A 22,504-nucleotide genomic window follows, 5' to 3' on the forward strand; every position below is an offset into this window, starting at 1 on the left:
TTCCATAGTAACAGAAGTTTAGCTGGGCACATGGCCAGCTGAATGAAGACTTTCTTTTCCGGCCTTCCTTGCAGCTAGATAGGTTCATGAGACTACATTCTGGCCAAGGGAATGAAGTTGAAAATGTTGTGTGACAGGCAGCACTCAGGAATGTGCTTTAAGATAAAGCCAGCATGTACTCTTTGTCCCTTCAAGCCTAGTGTGACTTGATAAGCTAGAAATAGGCTGGGTCTCTAAAATACTCTTGATAGAGCAGAGCTACCATACTAGCCCCAGACTTTTATGTGACAGAGAAATAATAACAATAACAATAATAATAGCAGCAGCAGATAAATTTACATAGCCTTACAATGTGTGAGGCATTCTTCTAAGCTCTTAATTAATACTAATTAATTCAATCATTACAACAATCCTATAAAGTAGGTTCTATTATTACTGTGTTTTTTAGAAAATGTGACACAGAGAAGTAACTGGCCCAAGGACAAAAAGTTTTTAAGCTACTATTATTTAAGGGTTTCTATTAATTGCAGCTGAACTTAAACCAAATTAATATGCCCTTAGAAAAGAAGGTTAAACAACTTAATTATATTAATTATGAATTAATATGCCCTTAGAAAAGAAGGTTAAACAACTTTTATGTGGGGTTGATATCCAAGGTCTGACTGCAAATCCCACTTTCTTTGATGGATCCCCCCCAGAAACAGGTCAGGCTGCTCTAGAGTCTCTTTCTGCCTCCTTTTACTCATGTCCAGAGACACAGGATCAAGCATGGTCTGCTCAGAGAATCAAACAGCAAAACTTTAACTCAACTTACAAAAGACAAGTATCTTGGCCTCTTTCCAAGTTGGTTTTGGGGTGTTTAGATATTTAAGCTGATCAGTGTAAACATCACCAAGTAAACCAGTTTCAGAATTATGATCACTAACCATCTACTATTTATTACATATCTACCAGATAAGCCTTGCATTGAGGTCTTTAGTTTAAAATATCTAATATCCCTATGTGTTTAACAGACAATTCTATTAGGAAAAAACAAAACAAAACATTAAGACAATTTTTTTAAAACTTACCTTGATCATTCTGGATAAGTCACCAGCATCTGCTAGTTCCAAAACTATGTTTAGTTCATTATCTTCAATGAATGATGCATAATATTTTATTACATTTGGATGGTTGAGTTGCTGAGAAAATAAAACAGGCATCAGAAAGTTTTCTTACTGTAAATATCCAAGAGTCACTTATAGTTTTATACTTAAGAACAAACTTAACTGTATTTTTTAAGTTACAGAAATCTTAACATGACAGTATACTTTTCTTTAGTGAATTGTGAAACAAATATTACAATTATTAAAAGTAAAACTAGGTATAAATTAATTTATCTTAATATTCTTTATTAGAAATAATATATTTTGCATTTAAATCTTAATTTAAAAGTACTGCTAAGCCCAATAAGCATATCAACAGATGCAAGAAGTAAATGATAGAAATAGGTCACCAACTGCTAAAAATTACATCCTCAAAATGAGAACTTCCATTTAGGAACACTCAATGATAAATAAAGTATCCATTTTTACTCCTACTTGGAAGTTATGGCTGGTCCTAGAATAACTCCAGCTAGTAGACAAAACACAGCTGGTATCTACTATACTATATCTAACTATTGCTTTTATATCAAATAACATACAGGACTTATCCATGTGAGCCAATTCACAAAATCATCCCTAAGAAAAATTTTACCTTGTAGAAATATATGTATCAGTCCCTATTCATTTGCAATCCTTTTGTTCAATCTTTAAACACATTAATACAAGATGAATTGTTTCTCAGAGAAATTATGCAGAAAGTATGGGTGACTTTCTTCTTTCTACTTAAAGTTTTTGCCGCAAATTTTCTATGATGACATGCTATTTCCACAGTAAAAGTTTACATATATTTAAGCCAGCTACTTCATGTGCCAAGAAATAACTACAACTAACAGAATAGTCAGAAACATTGTTTTGACCTTACTTTTTTCCTTTTTGCATAAATCTGGTTAGGCACTAACACAAACGGATGGCATAAAAAAACAGCCGAGTCTTAACTAAAAGTTACAAATACAGCATAGGCCACAGCATTTCTCAAAAGAAACTTCACTGTAAAAGAAGCAGTGCAGAAATAACTGAAATGTCAGTCATATTCTTAGTACATGAGAAACTAAAAAGCTAATTCCTGGCATACTCTTTACATGCACTCTTTCTAAGTCTGGAAAAAGTATTGAAACATTAGAAAATGCATGTGAACCATTTTGATTAGTCCACATTCTCAATATAATACATGGTGAGATAATACTAATTTGCATTTATATTACTTAACCTTTAGAATATGTCTTGCTGGGGTGGTCAAGAAAAAAAATTCTTCAATGTTTTATGCCCATTTTATCTATTTCCTACTTTGAAATGAGAAAAAAAAAGCTGATCTTACAAATGTTCTGATTATATTATTTAACAATAAATCCAAAAAATAACTACATTCTTCAGTATACTGAAATTTAACCTTATATAATATTACTTGAAATCAGCGTAGCATAAGTCTTAAAAACCTTTTTGTGTTTAAGTGTGATATTTTAGTAAATCACTTTTATCACCGTTATGTTCAAGAGTCAATAGTTCATTAATTACCTTAAGAAGATCTATTTCTTTGATGCAATCAGCACGTGCTTTGGCATCCATTAAATCAAATATCTAAAAATAGAACCCAGAATTACTTAATAAAATAACCTATTGTTCAAGCTATTGTGTAAATTCATTTTAATACTCTACATGTAATTATATGTACACTAAGGAATTTTCTTTCTGATTAGCTTTTCTTTATTAAGGAGGTCTGTAGGTATCTTATGTTACCAACAATGCTTACATTTTCAGCAGTCAGTATTTAAAAAATGGATAAAGAGAACAGTTAGATATCCCTTAACACTCAGGTCTTAAGTTCCAATGAACAAAATTAAAGTTGTGATTATTAAGATGATAAAGTAATAGCTAATATATGTTGAGCAATTAATATATGCTAAATGTACTGCACAACCTTATGAGGATGATAATAGTAGTATTCCCATTTTACAGATGAAGAAGAGAAGCTTTAGAAAGCTAAGGAGACTGACAAAATGTCACACAGCTAATCAACAGAGCAAGCAGAATTCATTCTCAGAGTTATCCGTCTAGAACCCAAGCACTGAACCATTAATCTGTTCCATCAAATCATGTCTAAAAGGTCTGATGCATGCATTCTTGACAAGGGTGATATCATTCCAAGGGGGTGAAAATTGGTTCTTTGAGGAGAAGGGTAATAAAATTTTACTCTATTAAGTATAAAGTATAGATACACATACAGTACTGCACATAAACATATATACCGTATTTGTGGAATTAAAATTTCATGGGTAGAGGTAATTAGGAAGAAATGTCTAAACAGGCAGCTTGGGGGGAAGATAACAAAGAAAAGATTGAAAAATATTAACCTACTGTTAAAAACATAAAAATAAAAAATACAATCAAAAAGATATTTCATGTGTCTCTGAAAACACAAATCTCTCAAGGTTCTAAGTGTGTGGAAAATAACATTTAAAAAAGCAATATCTTAGAGACTGCAAAAAAAATCTAAGTCAGTACTGCAAGCTGATTAAAACCCTAGCTACATAACAAATAAAAAAATTAATGACATTTTTAGTAATCAGCTTGATCAAGTCTTCCTGATTCAGCCAGCTAACATTCCAGGAAAAGAAGGTACAATGTCAAAGGAGTGGCAGAATCCAAGTCTTTTTAATTAGAGAAGTAGTTATTAGACACTACCAGAGAGGGCTGGCCTCTTTACACGTGATGCTTTAAACTTCATTGCAATCTTATAAGATAGGTAGTATTGGCCGCAATAACAAGATGAGGATTGAGGCTCAAAAAGATCAAATAATATGCTTATGATCATAAAACTAGTAAAGGACAGAATCAGGACTTGAAGCCAGGTTGTTCTAGCTCCATAGTCAGCGTTTTCTCAATGAGCCAGGCTGTCAAAAAGTCTAATGCATACACAACTAGCTAATAAGTATTAAAATATATGTGTGTACAAAGTATAGTATTAGAAACCTAAGGAAGAAATTCCTCCCATGTCGGGTGGCGGGTAACATTAGAGGTGAAACTTGAAAGAATTATAGGATTCTGCCAGCCAGAAACAAAAGATATCTAATGCATAAAAGTAAATATGGAATAAGGGTGTATAATTACAGCCTATAAGAGGCACCTTTTCTAGGTATCATTCTTAATATCCAAAGATACACAAAGTTCTAATTTTTCTTAATTTAAAAAAAACCATATGAAGATATTAGATAAGATTATAAAGCAAAAATAAAATCCATAAACTCACTGCCTTAAAGAATTTTAGCTTTTGGCTCAGTCCCTTCTATTTCTTGTACAAATGCATGTGCTTTTTACACAGTGAAAATAGCAGTATATAAAATGATATATATGCTTTTTCACTAACATTATTTTGCTTCTACTACTTCTAATGAAAACTTCAAGTGTCAAATTTACGTTCTGCAACTTTTAATGTAAAATAGTTGAGCACTGCATACTGTTTAAGATTTGAAAAAATATAAAGCCTTAGCTTAGTTAATGGTTTACAAAAAGAGACAGACTAGATTACATCAAAGTTTCTCCCACTTAATCAAATAACAGAAGAAGAAATATGTATGCTGGTACATATATTAAAGAGAGTTAACTTCTCTTTTTTCCATTAGCAGTAATTCTAACCATGTCAGCCACAGTAAACTCATGTTAACTACCATGATTTCAGAATGGAACAGAATGCAACACAATGAAACAACAGCAAGGAAAGGAAAAGGGGTTAAAAAAAAAAAAAAAAAAAGGAAAGGACTATGAGTGGCAAATCACTATCAATCACTATCACAAAGTTCGCATAACCTATCTAGTAAGATATGTTTTGGCTAACATTAAGCTGTTGTATACATGAAGCTTTGACAAAATGAGCTATATATAAATGGACACCAATAGCAGGGGTTAAAAAAATTACCAGTATTAAAGAACAAACCATAGGACACCATTTATGGAAGGAAGGAAAAACCTTGTGGAAATTTTCTCCAAGAGCATCATAGTTTTAACTCTACACACAAATGATTAATATAAATAACCTGATCCTGAGTACAGACAAGCTTAAACTGTTAATGTCCACCCTTTCTACATATAAAAATCCACGCCGAATGCCATCTTACTATCAGATTTTATTACAGATACAAATAAGAAAACCATCTTGCAGTCCTTTAAAATGCACAGTGTCAGATGAAGAATGCAGACTGCAACACAGAAAATTAACACGCAACTTGTAAGTGCTACTTGTTCAACGTGATGTAAGAACCTTAATGGGGGTGAGCATGGCTGGCTGGAAGGGCTCTCAATAAGTAATTTATATAAGCAGGAATGCGTAATGCCCTTCAGGAAAAAATATATATGTGTGTGTGTGTGTGTGTAAAATCGAAAGTTCTTGAACTGAAGGAATAAGCTTTACATTTAGCAATTTCACATAGAAATGCCATTCATTTCCCCAAAGGGATTGCTACATCAACATGTTAAACAATAAAACAAACACTAATGGAAATAGAAAAATTTGAACTTGATATTAGTTATAGGTATGAAACACACACACAGACTACTTGCACTTTAAATCAAAATGGCATGAGAAATAACTGATTCTTGACGCATCGTGAGTGCTGATGCCATTCTCAGGAAATGCTATTTACAAGGAATTTGAGATAACTCAAAGATACACTGGAAAGCACAAAATTGTAAGTATATCAGATCTTGATGGAATTCCTGGTATTTTTGTTTGTTTGTTTTAGGAGGCAGAGAAAGAATAATGCCTATATAGTACCAGTAATTAAAATGAAGAAAATCACAAACTTGGAGACATACATGTATTTAATCTCTCAGTAATCAATGTCTCTATGATGTGGAACAACATTTGTAAAAAACAAAAGAGGGTGAATGAGATAAGAATGAATAATAGATGTATAAGAGTTTTAGGAAACCATAACGAGATACAACATATCAAGACAGAAACATGCTACATAGAAAATCTTTAATTCAAGTTATAAAAATTAATTTAGAATTACAAATTGACTTTTATTTTTAACTGAATTTTCAATAATATCAAAAGTCACTCCTCAAACGCAGGGAGAGATAAGCATTGATGGCACATCTAAAGCAAAACTAAATTCTGAGCGAAATACATTTACAAATACATTTAACTGGAAATTCAGAAGTATCTTTCTTTTTCTCTCAGCCAACAAGTCAAGACAAAAATAAATAATAATGAATATTTAGATTACATCATTCCCAAACACAGATTCAAAGCTGTCCGATGATTTCATGAGCAAGAAAAAGCAGTATGTCTTGGGTGAAAATATGGACTTTGTAATAACATCTTGCATATAATATGTACAAACAAGTCTTCAGGAGGTATCATTTTCATTCAGCTCTACCAAAGTTTCTTCAGGTTTTTAAACTCATTTTATACTTGGTAAGAGCAAGGGATGAGCTGTGGTTAGGCAAGTAATGACTGATAAATTCTTGGTATTCTCTGAATCATTTTAAAGGTTTTCTTTTGTCATCTTAAAATTTTGCCAAAATTACTCATAGCTAATGAAACTGAAAAGGTTAACACTAGATTTCTTTAAAAGGAAATGAAATGCTTCTAGTAACTTAACAGAAATATCCCCTTAAAAAGGCATATGTCAAGTTGTTAGAAGAAAGACCATTTAAAATGCAGAAAACGAAGTACTTAAAAATATATACTAAGCAAGTTTTTGTTGTTGTTGTTTTTCTTTTTTGAGAGAGTCTTGCTTTGTCTCCAGGCTGGAGTGCAGTGGCGTGATCTCGGCTCACTGTAACCTCCACCTCCCGGGTTCAAGCGATTCTCCTGCCTCAGCCTCCCAGGTAGCTGGGACTACAGGCGTGTGCCACCACACCCAGCTAATTTTTGTATTTTTAGTAGAGACAGAGTTTCACCATGTTGGCCAGGATGGTCTTGATCTCTTGACTTTGTCATCTGCCCGCCTCAGCCTCCCAAAATGCTGGGATTACAGGCATGAGTCACTGTGCCCGGCTCTACAGCTGGAACCTTCCTGTCACTACCCTTCAGATGACTGACTCCTTCTCCTCCACCTCTGCTTAAATTTCACATCCTCAGAGAGGCCTTTGCTGCACACTCTATCTAAAATGCTCTCCTCCTCTAGTTTGTCTCTAATACCACAGCATAGTCATTTCCTTTTTGGCTATAATTATTTGACTTATTTTTTGCTATAATTATTTGATTTATTGTCTATTTTCCACACAAAATTGTTGGATTTAATTATTGTGTCCCACTATTGTGTCCCTATTGTCAAGTACAGTGTCTGCCATATAGTAGTTTAACCCCAAAATGTTAAACATTCCATAAAACTGGAAATTTTCTGTTTCTTATCTGCTTAGAAATGCTTAAGATTGCAAGTACAAGTAATTAAAATTAAAAAGCTTTAATTTTAAAGATAAAAGCCTATTCCACCTTGACAAGTAAAAACTAACACTAATTTACCAAATTGTTCTGTATTTTTTAAATGTCATTTATGAATTATTCTTACAAATGCTTAGTTTTCATTTATTCAAATAACAATTGGAAATCTGAAAGGAAGTCTATAGAGATTAAATGAAGTTCATAAAAGCTGCAAGATAAATTTATTAATCACAATGAACACTGAAAAAGAGATTGAATGCAGAGCCACAGAGGTTATGAATATATTAAAATCACTCTATGTATTATGGAAGTGCTATCATTGTCCACAAATTTCTGATCATATATAATCCTAATTTCTAATTATATGCAAACATGCAGAATCTAAAATTAACATGAGTAAAAAGTAACTTATTAATAGAAATTAAAAAGTTATTTGCTTGAAAAATACTTTAAAGCAGCTAACAAACATAAGTAAATAAAAGGTAAGCATTCAATATCAAAGAATACTTTGGGGAAGACTTTTTGAGATCACCTGAATCAAAAGGTGAATCTGAACGATATTATCACTTTATGTTTATTTGTATAAATACATAAAGTATTATTTTAGCTTTTCTTCCTAAAAAAAATCTCACTGACAATGGCTGCCACACAGTAAAATAGTGTTATCTAGAAATATAGTTAAGAGTAAGCAAAGAGAAATTAAGCATTAATGAACAAAGGATCAAAACAGCTCACGTATTATTTAAAAATGAGAGTAACAATGGTCAAAGAACTAAGAAACAGCGAGACCCCAAATTCACACTACTGTAACACTATGTCGGACTGATAAAATAAAAACCAACTTCAATCCTATAGCGCTAATCAATGAGCAAAATATAATAAAATAGAGATTGCATATACCAGATCAAAAGAAGTTTTTGATAATCTTCCAACATAAAGAACGTAAGTTTTGAGACCCAGCTCACAAACTCTGTGAAGCCTCTTTCCTAAGCTCCTCCTCACACCTGTTCTCTTCAAGGCTGCTCCTATCACAGTGCCTATCTCATTATGTTAGAGGTGTCTTTGTTGTACCCCCACCAGAATCCCATGAGTCTCATTATGTTTATCTTAATCTTCCTAAAGCCTTAGACACTGACCTAGGTGGTCAATAAATACTGGAGGAATGAATTCAATGATCAGCAGGAAGGGAAGCACTGAAGAAGGAGGCAAGAGAGAAAAGCAAAGTTGGTACAGAGAATTTCAAAATTGTTCTATTAGTTAAGGTACCATCTTATTTTTTTGCAAATGAACCATGATGGGATACAGGTAAATTTTCAAAAAGATTGGTTAATGTTGCCATATACTGTAGGCTCTCAGATCCCTTTATGATTTCCAAGAAGTAACATGCATTTAGCGCACATACTCTTCTTTCCCATACAGGTAACAGGCAAACCTGCAGGAAAATGGCCAGAGCTGAACACATCCTTTGTTAACAGCCCTGAATAAGTGAACTAAATGGAGTGGCACAAAGTAGGGAAGGGCCTTAAAAACTAAGCTGAGGATTCTGGATGGTATCTCATTAAAAATTTGTGAGCAGAGAAATGAATGATAAAACCAGTACTTTAGCTTATGAACTCAACCGAAGTATTCAAGAAGGAGTCTAGTAGACCTGGGAACAGTAATACAGTTCTTGAGACAAGTAATATAGCCTTAAAATAACAAGCTGTATGAGGAAATTCAATATTTAATTCTTTAGGGTTTTTTAAAAAAGTTAGATTAGCATTCTTCAAAAAGGAAAGGCATTGGTCAGCAATATTATAAAATTTTGTATTTTAAGCTGCAGAGATGACTTTTTAAAAAGAAAGAACCATGGGTTTTCCTGTTCAGCACAAGTGTAATATGTCACAAGAATCAGTATGTCTAAAATGCAAATATATTTCTCCTTACAAAGGTTTAAGGCGTTGCTCCCTAATAAATAAGGTAAGAATATCTTCACAATATCATTTCTGTCTTCTATGAAGAAATTAGGTTTAAACTAGATGTCACAATATCAACACTAAAGCAGAAAGGAATAGGATAATCCAAAAGAATAAACTTTAACTTCCTACAGTAATTTGAGGTTTATCACAGCGTAAAACAGACGCAGCTAGAGGGTAATATCCAATTAATACTGAATGGAAATACAACTGTGCAAATTAACTCACACTTATTCAAATTTCCAATCAATAGAAAAATGCAGCAAGAGCTTTTTTCTTCCTCCCTCCACCCCTTCCTCCATTGTTTCTTTCTTTCTTCCCTTCTTTCTTTCTGTTTCTAATGAGAAGGTTCCGCAATGTAAAAAATATCACTAGAGACAGAATTGAGCCCTGTTTTCCACACTCAGAATCAGAGAAGGGATCCAAGAGTCCCCAGAGACCTCCAAATGGATCTCAATCCATCCAACCTCCCATCTTGACAATCTGTGGCAGATTGGCAGCTATGTTCTCTCCACTCTATTCTGTATGTTGAGCTTGTAATTTTATTTTGAAAATAATGGATTTTGAAGATTGTTACCCTACTTGAGAGTCCACAGTGCATCCTCGATTGCCTATGGTTCAAATTCCTCTGTCTGGCTCCAATGCTCACCACAATCTGGGCTCACATTTATAGCTGGCTTAAGTTCCAATTCCACCAATTCCAACAGCTCAAATTGACATCTCCATTCTGTGAACTCTTATTTAAATCAGGAACTCATGCCACAGGGTTTAACATTAAATTGTAATAGATAGACTCTTTTTCCCCTGAAGGGCAGGAATAATACCACTAGTTTCTTTTTTATTTCCCTGGGTGCTCAGAGATCATAGTAGAAATTTAATCCATTTTAAAAATGAATCAAAAGAGTTCTTTTGTAAGGGAATAATCGTTCCAAAAGTAATCTCTTTCATAAACACTAATAACTACATTCCATATTGTGTTTTCTTAAGCTCTGAGTGGCATATTAAAACATAGAAGACTGCAATTCTTACACGCTGCTGGTGAAAACTTACACCAGTGCAACTTTGGAAAACAACTTGGCATTAACTTGCAGTACACATGCATCCCCTGTGGGATGCAGTCATTTCCATTCTTAAGCACAAACAAGAGAGAAATTCTTGTATCTGTATACTAGGAAAGACATGAGAATATCAGGGAAGCGTTGTTTGTAATAGCAAATAACTGTAAACAACTTAAACAGCAATCAACAAGAACAAGTGAATATTATACAGTAGCAAAAAGGATAAACTACAGCACATGCACCAACACGGACTAATTGCTCAAACACGATGCTATGTGAAAAAAGCAAGTTCTGTGCGAGTGTGTGTGTGTATGTGTGTGTGTGTGTGTGTGTGTGTAATACATATATAAAACATGCTTCATTTACGTAAAGTTTAAAAAAAATGCAAAAGTAAACAATAGACTATTTTAGAAATTCATACCAATGTAGGAAAAACAATGAAGAAAAACAAAGGAATGATAAACATTACATTCAGGGATATGGTTATCTCTGAGGAAAGGGACTGGCACACACATGTCAAAAATATTTTTAATGTTTATTTCTTAAGCTGGCTTGTGGATATGGGGGTATCTCTATTGTTGTTTACATCTAACACATATACCACATAAAACCTTTTATAAATCATTAGTTTCATTTTTAAATGTAAATTAAAACTGTTCATCTCTATATTGGCTGTCACAAGTATACTAATCATCTTAAGAAGTTTAAAAAAAAAAGACATTTAGATTTCACAGGTCTCTGCAGAAAAAAGATAACAGCTGCAAAGCAAAATAGGCTGTAGCACATGTGAAGAATAACTATTACCATAATTGAAAAAGGGAAGTAAAAGTGTATGATTCACCATGTGATTTATTGTTTGATGTCATACACACTGGAAGGCAAAAAGACAAGTACTTTCTAGGCCAGAGGATCTCATTAGGGCAAGTGAAACATTCAGGGCTCTGGCAAGTGAGCATTCCAGGGTAGCTCAGTGGAACTGCAACTCCAGGTTTAGGGCAGGACTTGGAAAGAGGAGCTGGAGCAAGATAAATGAATTCGAGAAGACAGAAAAGGGTCTGGATTAGAGAGCAAATCTGATTCCAGAATGACACAAATACAATAAGAGATTTTAAAGTTAGGTATCAATGTTCTAATTTTATCTGCCTCGTTGTTTTTATTTCCAAGTAAATAAAGTTCACTTCATTTTCCTTTCATTTTTTTGCTGGTATAGTTTAATTGCCATTTACTAACTTCGGGCAGTACATTTTGTGACTCTAGTTTCTGACTACAGTGCCTATAGCTGCAGAACTTCAGTGAGTATTCAACATCTAGTTAAATGTCCAGGTAGAAGTAATGGTGATGACTCAAATCTGCCTCTTAAAATCTAGAGTTGTGAAAGCTTTTTGAGGTTCAATACGAGCTAAATTTTTAAAGCCTAGAAATAGTGTTAAAACTAATACTTCCACTCCATACTACACTTGATTCTGGCTTTTAAAATACAACGTTCATTCTTTCCCAGCATTCTCAACTTAAGGCTATCAGTACCCAATCATTCAGGATATACTTTTCTCATCTACAATTCACATAGTATAATTTTACATTGATTTATATAATTAAAATCATCTTACCTGCACTTTTTTTAAAGCTACTGGTACTCCATCCAAGAGACAGGCTGCTCTATAAACTTCACTAAATTGTCCGCGACCAATTTTCTTTTCTATTCGAAAGTTGGCTAATGTATTATAGCCCATATCCGGTCGTAAGGCCTTCTGTAATTAAAAATGTCAGAAAAATTTTCAATCACACAATATACATGCAATACACACAATCACTGATCATTTTCATATACGTAGGTGACACCTAGGGTAAGTTTGCAGACATCCATTCACTCAACAACAAATATTTACTGAACTTATGCCAGGCACTGTCCTACACACTGATGATACAGTAGCAGACTAGAGAGACAATAATCCCTCCACCTGAGGAACTTACATTCTAGTGAGGGGAATAAACAAGGAATACATTAAAACATACATATATATATATGTATGTTTTAATAAATATATAAAACATACTTATATATGTTTTAATAAATATATAAAGCATACATATACGTTTTAATAAATATATAAAGCATACATATACGTTTTAATAAATATATAAAGCATACATATACGTTTTAATAAATATATAAAACATACATATACGTTTTAATAAATATATAAAACATACATATACGTTTTAATAAATATATAAAACATACATATACGTTTTAATAAATATATAAAACATACATATACGTTTTAATAAATATATAAAACATACATATACGTTTTAATAAATATATAAAACATACATATACGTTTTAATAAATATATAAAACATACATATACGTTTTAATAAATATATAAAACATACATATACGTTTTAATAAATATATAAAACACATACGTTTTAATAAATATATAAAACACATATACGTTTTAATAAATATATAAAACACATATACGTTTTAATAAATATATAAAACACATATACGTTTTAATAAATATATGAAACATACATATATGTTTTAATAAATATATGAAACATACATATATGTTTTAATAAATATATAAAACATACATATATGTTTTAATAAATATATAAAACATACATATATGTTTTAATAAATATATAAAACATACATATATATATACATAGAGAGAGAGAGTATGTGAGATAGGAAAGCCTAAAAAGAAAGTTAATTAAGGAAGAAGGATACAACATAGGGATGAAGAGTTTGAACTTTTAGATAAGAACTCCTTGTAACTTGTCTTTAGTTCACAGAATATAAACTTGTCCCACCCAATCTAGTATTTCTCTATTTCTTTTCTTTTGAAAAGATCTTTGAGTTGAAATGGACCTTACAAAAATACATAATCATTTAGTCCAAACTCTCAACTAATGCATGAAACACTTGTTAACTTCCTGACAGTTATTTAACTTCTGCAAAGAATATGTCCAGTGGCAAGAAGTTTACTACCGCATCATAACATTTTAAACAATACTCTGTTGTTTTTTTATCATGGAAAAAGACATTTCTTTTTTTAAACAACATTTTTTTGATATTTACCATATGCCAGGCACTATGCTGGCTGCTAGGCAAATAAGAGATGAATGAGATATGCTTTCTGCTCTCAAACGACTTACCCAAATACATAGAAGAGGCTCTTCACTGTGCTATAAGAGAAATAATTATAAGACATTGGGGGCAGGGGCACAGTGGCCATCCCTATTTTGAGACAAAATTCAGGTTATAAATTTTACTGATTGTCCTAGTTCTTTTATTCACTTTTTGTTCATGGACTTATTCATTCAATCTTCAGTTATGGGGTAAACACTAACTGAACATCTACTACCGTCAGACACTGTCTATTGCTAAAGTTGGAATATCACCTTTTACATTCCTGATGGCATTCATTTTAGCATCTCTAGCTGTTTAAAATATAACAAAAAAAGCCTATTTAAAACTATCACACGCCCTTATATCTTCTCTTTTTTGGCTAGACATGCCTGAGCCTTTTCAAGATTCCTGGAGTACTGATGAGCACACTCTTCCATGCCTTTTACCATTCTCCTCACACCTGCAGTCCCCTCTGTACTCTCCAAGCCAAACATGACATTCTTGTGGGGCCAGGCTAGCGCACCCTCTAATGAAACTGAATATTAAAGACCTATTAATGCAAAGATGGCACTGGTTCATGAGCATATTACATTCAGCTTAAACTCTTAGTCCTTCAAAGAAACCTTTGATAAGGCTGATGACCCCATATCCTAGACTTATGCAGAAGGCTATTTTGATATATGGGTAACACTTTGCATTACCTAGTACACTTTATCTTTTAATTTTACTACATCTATCATGTAAAATTCACTACATCTAACTGTAAAATTCTGCCAAAGAGTCACTATAATTCAAACCCAATGTTTTCTCTTAAAAAAAAAGAAGCAATAATTTGTTATTGTACATTGTTTTCTTCTTCTAGAAGTCCAAAATACTGTCAAGAAAAAGATCATGCTTCCTTTAAAATAAGCAAAATAACCAGAGTACAAGAAATTTTTCAAATTTCTCAAATTCATTTCATAAGTATAGGATCATAAGATAATTGTTATAATTACTACAACAATGATAGAAGGTCCCATTTTTGTCCCCACAACTTAACAGGTACTGTATATCAGGACTTTAAATGCCATCAAATTCAATTCTCTCACCAATCCCATAACGTAGATGTCATCAAACCAAGTAAATGTCTAGTTGATTCCCAAGTATAGCCTATGCCACACTGCCAGGTTATTAAGCAAAGTCACCTTATATATGACCCAACATTATGGGACCCTACATGATGATCCACAGATATTTTCAATGTTAAGTCTTTTGACTAAAAAAAAAAACAAAAATAAAGACAAAAATGGAATAGAAACGCGTTTAAAATGAAGATGAAAAAGCATTCCACAATAAGAAACATAGAACGAAAATAAAATTATCAAATAAAGGGAGATAACTTGCCATGATGTTCATTTGTAAATGGATTTCTTTTCATAGCCATTGAATTTACAATTAAGTGTCACTGTGACAAAATGATATATATGTAACAAAGAAACTCACGAAGTATCACTTCTCAGATATAGCCAATGGATATTTGGCAATTTTTTACATTTTTAACTTTAAATAAAGGTTTTGTTTAAAAAGGAAACATGTTTTAAATTGTCTGTGATTTCCTAAGAACTGTTTATATTGATGCACTAGAATAGTCTGTGTCATCTAATAAGTATAAATCCTTCTCCCACACACAGAGACCATTCTTTCACTTAATGAAGATTTGTCAATCTCAACAGCAAAATACAGCTTCATCATTAGGAACATTATCAAACAATTCAGATACTTTAAATTTGACTGGGAATTCCATCTTCTGTCTGCACAATAACTTGACAAATATTAGCGTGAACTGCTAAGGCAGTGTGACAACCGCATGCTGAGAGCAAAGTCTCACTAATGTGTTTTGGCATGCAGGTTTGTAATCACACATTTACATATGCAATGACCTACATTTGCATGTCAGATCACACACTGTCTTGGTTTATTAAGACTGGGTACCTCCCTGTGCTTGGCCGCCAGAGTGGCGAAAGAGGGCCAGAGGGCGGTGTTTTTTGGCAGTTGAGGGATGAACTGCCACCAAGGATTAGGTTGATATGGCCTGAGCATTAGACACTTCATTAGACGTAATCTGTTTAACAGTGGGCAGTGTATGTAAACTTCACAGCCCATTTGCGGCACCTTTTTCCCCCCATGGCCTTTCTTCAAAGGGCAGTGTGGGTGAGTGACAGCTTGTCTCATCTGCTCCCATGTCCTGTCACCCACTGTAGATGTGGAGAGCTGACATGAGAAGGAGCATAGCTGCACATCTCCAACTACCCTTGGGTCTCTTTGCCACACTGCAATTTGTATAAAAATAAGCTTGTGTAAGAGGAGGTCTCCTTTAGGAGATCATCAGGCAGGTAATATATCTATATACTTCGGTAGCGATTATAGTATATTGTTTTCAATGCCATACTTCATTTTGCTGAGTTACATTCCACTGTAGGTAGCATTACATTAGGTGCTTTAAATAAAAAATAGTATCATCAAATGGGTTCCCACTCAAGTAAAGAACTATTTTTAGGAAATAGCTATATTCTCTTGGTTGAATGATGTTCTATGTCCCGTATGTTTTAAGTTACTGGGAATAAAATAACTCAGCAAAATACTGAGATTCAAATCAATATGAAATATAAACCAAATAAAATCACTTAAATTGATGTTTTGCTGTTCTCAATTTGGAGCATAAACTGAGTCTCAGTTTCTGGAAGTTCCTTAATGACCCAGGTTTTTTTTTCTAAGCTGCAAAAAATGGCTTTTAGATTTGAGGTGAGTCACTTAGAGGACCTTCAACTTTTATGGAAGTAAAAACCCACTTTGTTTCTTCCACTGTCAAATGAGGATAATGATGCTTTATCTATGACAGAAGGCTTTTCAAGTCACTTTTGCACCTCGCTATGGCCCCCTCCATCAGCTGCACCATGTATTTCCCAAGTGCACTGTGAACTTTGGCCTCATGCCCATGGCATTGCACTTGCTTATTCCCATGCCTTCTGAATAACTTCCTTTTTCATACCCAGCAAACCACAGCTCATCTTTGGGATTCAGTTCCATCTCAGCTCTTCTAAGGAATCATCTTCAGCTTGCTCAGGCAGCTTTATTGGCTTCTACCTCTGTTTCTGTAGCAACTGACAGTAGTCATTCAACTCCATAAAGAGGCATACAAACGCAGGCACCATGTTGGGTCCTGGATCACACAGGCTTTTAATTACTTGTTTATACAGTTGACTCTTGAACAACACAAGTTTGAACTGTGCAGATCCACTTATATGTAGATTTTCTTCTACTTCTCCCTTCCGTGAGACAGCAAGAAACTCCTTCTCTTTCTCCGTCTCCCCTGCCTACCCAATGCAAAGACAATGAGGATAAAGATGAAGATCTACTTTCCACTTAATGAATATTAAATATCATTTTTCTTCCTTATGATTTTCTTATTAACATTTCCTTTTCTGTAGTTTATTTTATTGTACGAATACATTATATAATACACAAAACATACAAAGCATGTGTTAATTGACTTTCTGTTATCAGTAAGGCCTCTAGTCAACAGTAGGCTATTTATAGTTAAGTTTTTAGGGAGTCAAAAGTTATATATGGGTTTTCAGCTGCACAAACTACTCTCTTGTTGTTCCAGGGTCAATTATGTATATACATTTCTCTCCTTCCGGACACTGAGTTTCTCAAAGGTAGAGACCAAAGTGGGTTTTTTTTTTTCAGCTTTTTATCAAAATGCCATGAAGTAGAGAATAAATACTAACTCAGTGAATGTATTCGAAAGAACTAAATGAATGTAAAAGGCCCAAAATACATAGAGCATGACTATAATTATCTACAAGCTCTAAGTAGAATCTAGTAGAGAATCAGTATACTGCTCTGGGTTCTTACTAACAAACATTTTTTTGATGTGGATACACTCTAATCACATTAACATGAGATCTTACTAACTAATTGGGATTAACTTCTACATATCGGTCTGTGTTTACTGAGCTTCCTTCACATAGATACTTTTCATTTGAAAATAAAATTCCTTCTGTTTGCCACTGGTTCATATTTTCACAGGTGCAGACTCCTTAAACAATAACTTCCCAGGACTAAATTACTTTCTTAATTTGCTTTAAATTTGAAGGCAAGGAAACTTACTGAGCAATAAGATAATTCAGGATAACATTATGATGATAATCCTCTCTGGGGAAATTAGAAGAGTCACAGCATGAACTCAATAGTCTCCCCAGAGAGAAAATTATGTACTGATAATTCCTTGAGGTATTGTTATCAATGATTTAATATACAAGCTGGTATTAATTACAATAATTAACACCATTAATAAGGTTTTCATTGTTATTGAAAATTCATCTCTTACTGGTGATTTTCCTGTGCCACTTAATTAAATAAACTACCTTACATTTTATATTAATATTGTTGGATTTCTCCAAAATTTAAAACAAAACTTTAAAATATCTTACAAATTGTATTTAGCAATAAAGCTCATGCTTTTATCTTTTTTCTTTAAAAAGGTGTTACCCACCTCCAAATTACACAAACCAGAATATCCTTTCTATCATGTATTCTATAGACCTTCTGTCATATTTTCTACAGACTTCACTGGAAACCAAAAAAGGCAAATAAACAAAAAAACACCATATGTGCCACCAAGACCTAATTATTCATGTTTCTTCCTATTTGAAAAATTATCTCCCTAAATTTTTTAACTATGTCAAATGTCAAATGTAACCTATTCCTAAAGTTTCGTAAGTGTCAGAGACTTACATCAGTTTAGACAATATGCCATTAATCATTAAAACCGGCCTTTTATCAAAGGAGGAAATTTTACTATTGTGTAAGAAAAATGAGTGACCAAATATAACCAGTCATCTAATTAAACATTTATAAGACCCTGGTATTTGTAGCATTTAATTATCATTAGTTATATTACCAGCATAATAATTACTACATCCAAATGATGTAACCAAAAATACTGATTATCTCTCCTGTTATCATGAGCAAGATAATTAATTAATGTCAAAGATACTCCCATCTCCCTTACTTCCCTATGAAAACTACCAGCTACACCTGGCAAAGTTAAATATGGAGAGAAAAAGCCTTTTACTGAAAGACAGAGACAGAGAGTAAAAAGTGGTTGTTAAAAATCTATTCATTTATTCCACAAGTATTACTGAGGGAGGATATAGCACAAAGACACTAAACAGGCGATAAACAAATACATAATAATATCTAATATTTATTCTGCATACTGAAGCACTATGCAGAGAAACAAAGTAAGTGATGTGATATAGAATGTGACAGAAAACGAGTGGATAGTTATTTCAGGTTGGTTAATTTAGGGATGATCTTGCTAAGGATGTAACATTTACACAGAGACTAAAAAACAAAAAGAAAGGAAAGAAGCCATAGCAGAGAAAAACATCTGGAGAAAATGTCTTAAGGAAGAAATGAACTCGATGTGTTCAAGGACCAGCAAAAAGGACACTGTGGCTGGAGTACGGTGAGCAAGGGAGACCAAGGTTAGAAATGAAGTTAAAGAGGTAAGCACTGAGCAGTCTGGCGAGGTGGCTCATGCCTACACTCCCAGCACTTTGGGAGGCCAAGACAGGCCTTGAGCTCGGAAGTTCAAGACCACCCTGGAAAATACGGCACATGGCAAAAACCCATCTCTACTTAAAAAAAAAAAAAAATTAAAAACAAAAAAAATTTAAAAATATAAAAACTAAAAATAAAATACAAAAAGTGAGCTGAGATTGGCCAGGCATGGTGGCTCACGCCTGTAATCCCAGCACTTTGTGGGGCCGAGGCGGGTGGATCACGAGGTCAGGAGATCGAGACCATCCTGGCTAACATGGTGAAACCCCGTCTCTACTAAAAATACAAAAAAATTAGCAGGGTGTAGTAGCGCACGCCTGTGGTCCCGGCTACTCGGGAGGCTGAGGCAGGAGAATGGCCTGAACCCGGGAGGTGGAGCTTGCAGTGAGCCGAGATCGCGCCACTGCACTCCAGCCTGGGCAACAGAGCGAAACTCTTGTCTCAAAAAAAAAAAAAAAAAAAGTGAGCTGAGATCACACCACTGCATTTCAGCCTGGGTGTCAGAGTGAGACCTTATCTCAAAAAAAAAAAAAAAAAAGAAAGAAAAAGAGGTAAGCACTGAGAAAATCATATTACACTTTGACAGCAAGAGTAAGGAGTAAGGAGGTCTCGGTTTTCAGCAAGGTAGCACCATACTGTGTTCTGATACATATTTTACAAAAATAACTCATGATGCTGCATGGAGAACTGGGAAGGAGGATGAGTAGAGCAAGAATGGAAGCAGGGAGACCGGACAGGAGGTAGTAGGTGTGGCCTGAGGAGTTAGAGAGATGAGGACAGTAGATGTAATGAGAATATAACTTGAGATGGAGTCAAAAAACTTGCCAATTAATTGAATATGAGGAGTGAGGGAGAGACAGAAATCAAGGATGATTGAGATTTTTGGTTGAAGCACACAGATGAATAGTGATGCCATTTACTGGTAAAAACAAGGCTAAAGGAGAAGCCACCTAGGCAGAAGGTAGGTAATAAAGATGTAATAAAAGATATGATATGGAAGAAAACAATGGGTAGAGAAATGTGGGCCAAGACAATTATTGGCAGCACGTTGTCATTGCAGTCATCATCATCATTTTTGCTAACATTTAATGAGTGCTAACTATGTGCCAAGCATCATACTGAAAGCTCCATATCAACTCTATGAGGTAAAAACTTGATTCATCTCATTTACTAATAAGAAAACTGAGGTTTACAGATGCTAAACAACTTCCCCTCCATCACACAGCTAGGAAATGAGGGACTAAGAACTGATCCCAGCCAATATGACTTCAGAGCTCATGCTCTAACCCAACATGCTAAGCTATGTCCTTCTGTTTCCTTCCAGGTCTGCTACATATTCCTCTCCATAAATGCTGGTACACCACAGGGTATCATCCTCAGCATTCTTTTCTAATTTTTGCTCACTCACTCCAGGTAATCTGATTTATCATTCCATTTATTGGTTCTAAAATTAAATTAATTCCAGGTACTCCCCTGACCCCCTAAGGGACACCTATCATAACTCTAGTAGAAAATCCTCCTCCTCTATTTACTTGTGCCCCAACACTGAATGCAATTTACTAAAGAAAAAGAAGACATAATTAAATGTATTCTATATGAATGTGACAAGAAAAACATCAAATTTTGAAATTTGTGTTTGTTTTATGAATATTTAGTGAGAAAGCTATGTGAAACATAAGAATCATATGACAAGATCATAATATTCACATAGTAACAATATAAAGGAAGACAAAATATACAGGTATCCTAAATGTAAATACCACTGACCTCTAACAAACACATTAGAATGTATACATTCAACATTGCTCTTCAAAACAGCTACCATGGGAGGCTATGGTTTTACACCAGGAAGGCTTCCACTACTGAAAATATGTCTGAAACTCCTTCTTTAGAATGGTAATCAGAAATAGCATGTGAATTGTATAAAAATTATTGGTCTTGGCCGGGAGTGGTGGCTCACGCCTGTAATCCCAGAGCTTTGGAAGGCTGAGGCGGGTGGATCACAAGGTTAGGAGTTCAAGACCAGCCTGGCCAAGATGCTGAAACCCCATCTGTACTAAAAATACAAAAATTAGCCAGGTGTGTGGCACGCACCTGTAATCCCAGCTACTCAGGAGGCTGAGGCAGGAGAATCGCTTAAACCCGGGTGGCAAAGGTTGCAGTGAGCCGACATCGTGCCACTGCACTTGCACTCCAGCTTGTGTGACAGAGCAAGACTCCGTCTCAACAACAACAACAACAACAACCAAGAAAAAAAAAAAAATTATTGGTCTAAGAATATATCTCATTTTGGTCAAAAAAAAGAATACCAAGACTATGTACTTTATTCAAAACCAAGTAAACACTTGGTTCTAAAGAATTTTACGATATTTCCAAATATCAAATTCACCTTCAAAAAAACAGAATGATTTCATCATTGTGGTTATTAAAGCATATTTCTTTTTTTTTTTTTTTGAGACGGAGTCTCACTCTGTCTTAAACTGTTTCAAATAAAGTTGGAAGATGGAAGACTATTTTGATTAATCAGCCTCATCCTCATCTTTGCCCCATCGCTCTGAACAGACTATTCAAATAGAAATTTCCAAGAGAGCAGCAGGCAAGACAATTCTTACTGTGTTCTCATTCTTTTCAAAAATCACGTAAATTTCTCAAGCATTTCCCTTAAAATATGAGGTACTCTCACTCATAAGTATATAAGTGTGATGAATCTAAATTTAAAGACAACTCAAATGCACTTTAAATATTTTGAAGTCATTCCCCAATTTGACAGTTTTCTTAGTAATCAATATTGTCACACAGTCATTTTCTAAGATAACTCTAGAATAACTGAAATCTACATACTATAAGAATAATACAGTCATGCGCCATCTAATGACATTTCAGCCAACACCAGGCAGTATAGGAATGTCTGGCCATAAGATTATAAAACCATACTTTTACTGTACTTTTTCTAGGTTTAGATATGATTAGGTACATAAATACTTATCATTGTGTTACAACTGCCTACAGTATAGTAACACACTATGCAGCTTTGTAGACTAGGAGCAACAGACTGTACAATATAGCCTAGGTGTGTAGTGGGCTATCCTGTCGAGGTTTGTGGAAGTGCACTCTATGGTGTTTGCAAAACAAAGAACTTGCCTGACAATGCAGTTCTCAGAATGAATCGCTGATGTTAGGTGACTCGGGACTAACAATATTTAGTT

The 22,504-nt window shown here is 34.0% G+C and overlaps 1 protein-coding gene across 1 annotated transcript in view; it reads right to left on the minus strand.

The window, feature by feature from the left end:
• The window catches only part of NEK7 (NIMA related kinase 7), a 157,116-nt gene that overhangs the window by 51,083 nt on the left and 83,529 nt on the right, over positions 1-22,504 (minus strand). The window contains exons 3-5 of the mRNA XM_054488015.2: positions 12,151-12,291; positions 2,658-2,720; positions 1,071-1,181 (exon numbers count right to left, since the gene is read on the minus strand). Of these exons, the coding sequence (XP_054343990.1) occupies positions 1,071-1,181; positions 2,658-2,720; positions 12,151-12,291 (315 nt within the window). The remainder of the gene's footprint in view (positions 1-1,070; positions 1,182-2,657; positions 2,721-12,150; positions 12,292-22,504) is intronic.

The sequence above is a fragment of the Pongo pygmaeus genome, chromosome 1, assembly GCF_028885625.2.
Source record: "Pongo pygmaeus isolate AG05252 chromosome 1, NHGRI_mPonPyg2-v2.0_pri, whole genome shotgun sequence".
Classification (NCBI taxonomy): domain Eukaryota; kingdom Metazoa; phylum Chordata; class Mammalia; order Primates; family Hominidae; genus Pongo; species Pongo pygmaeus.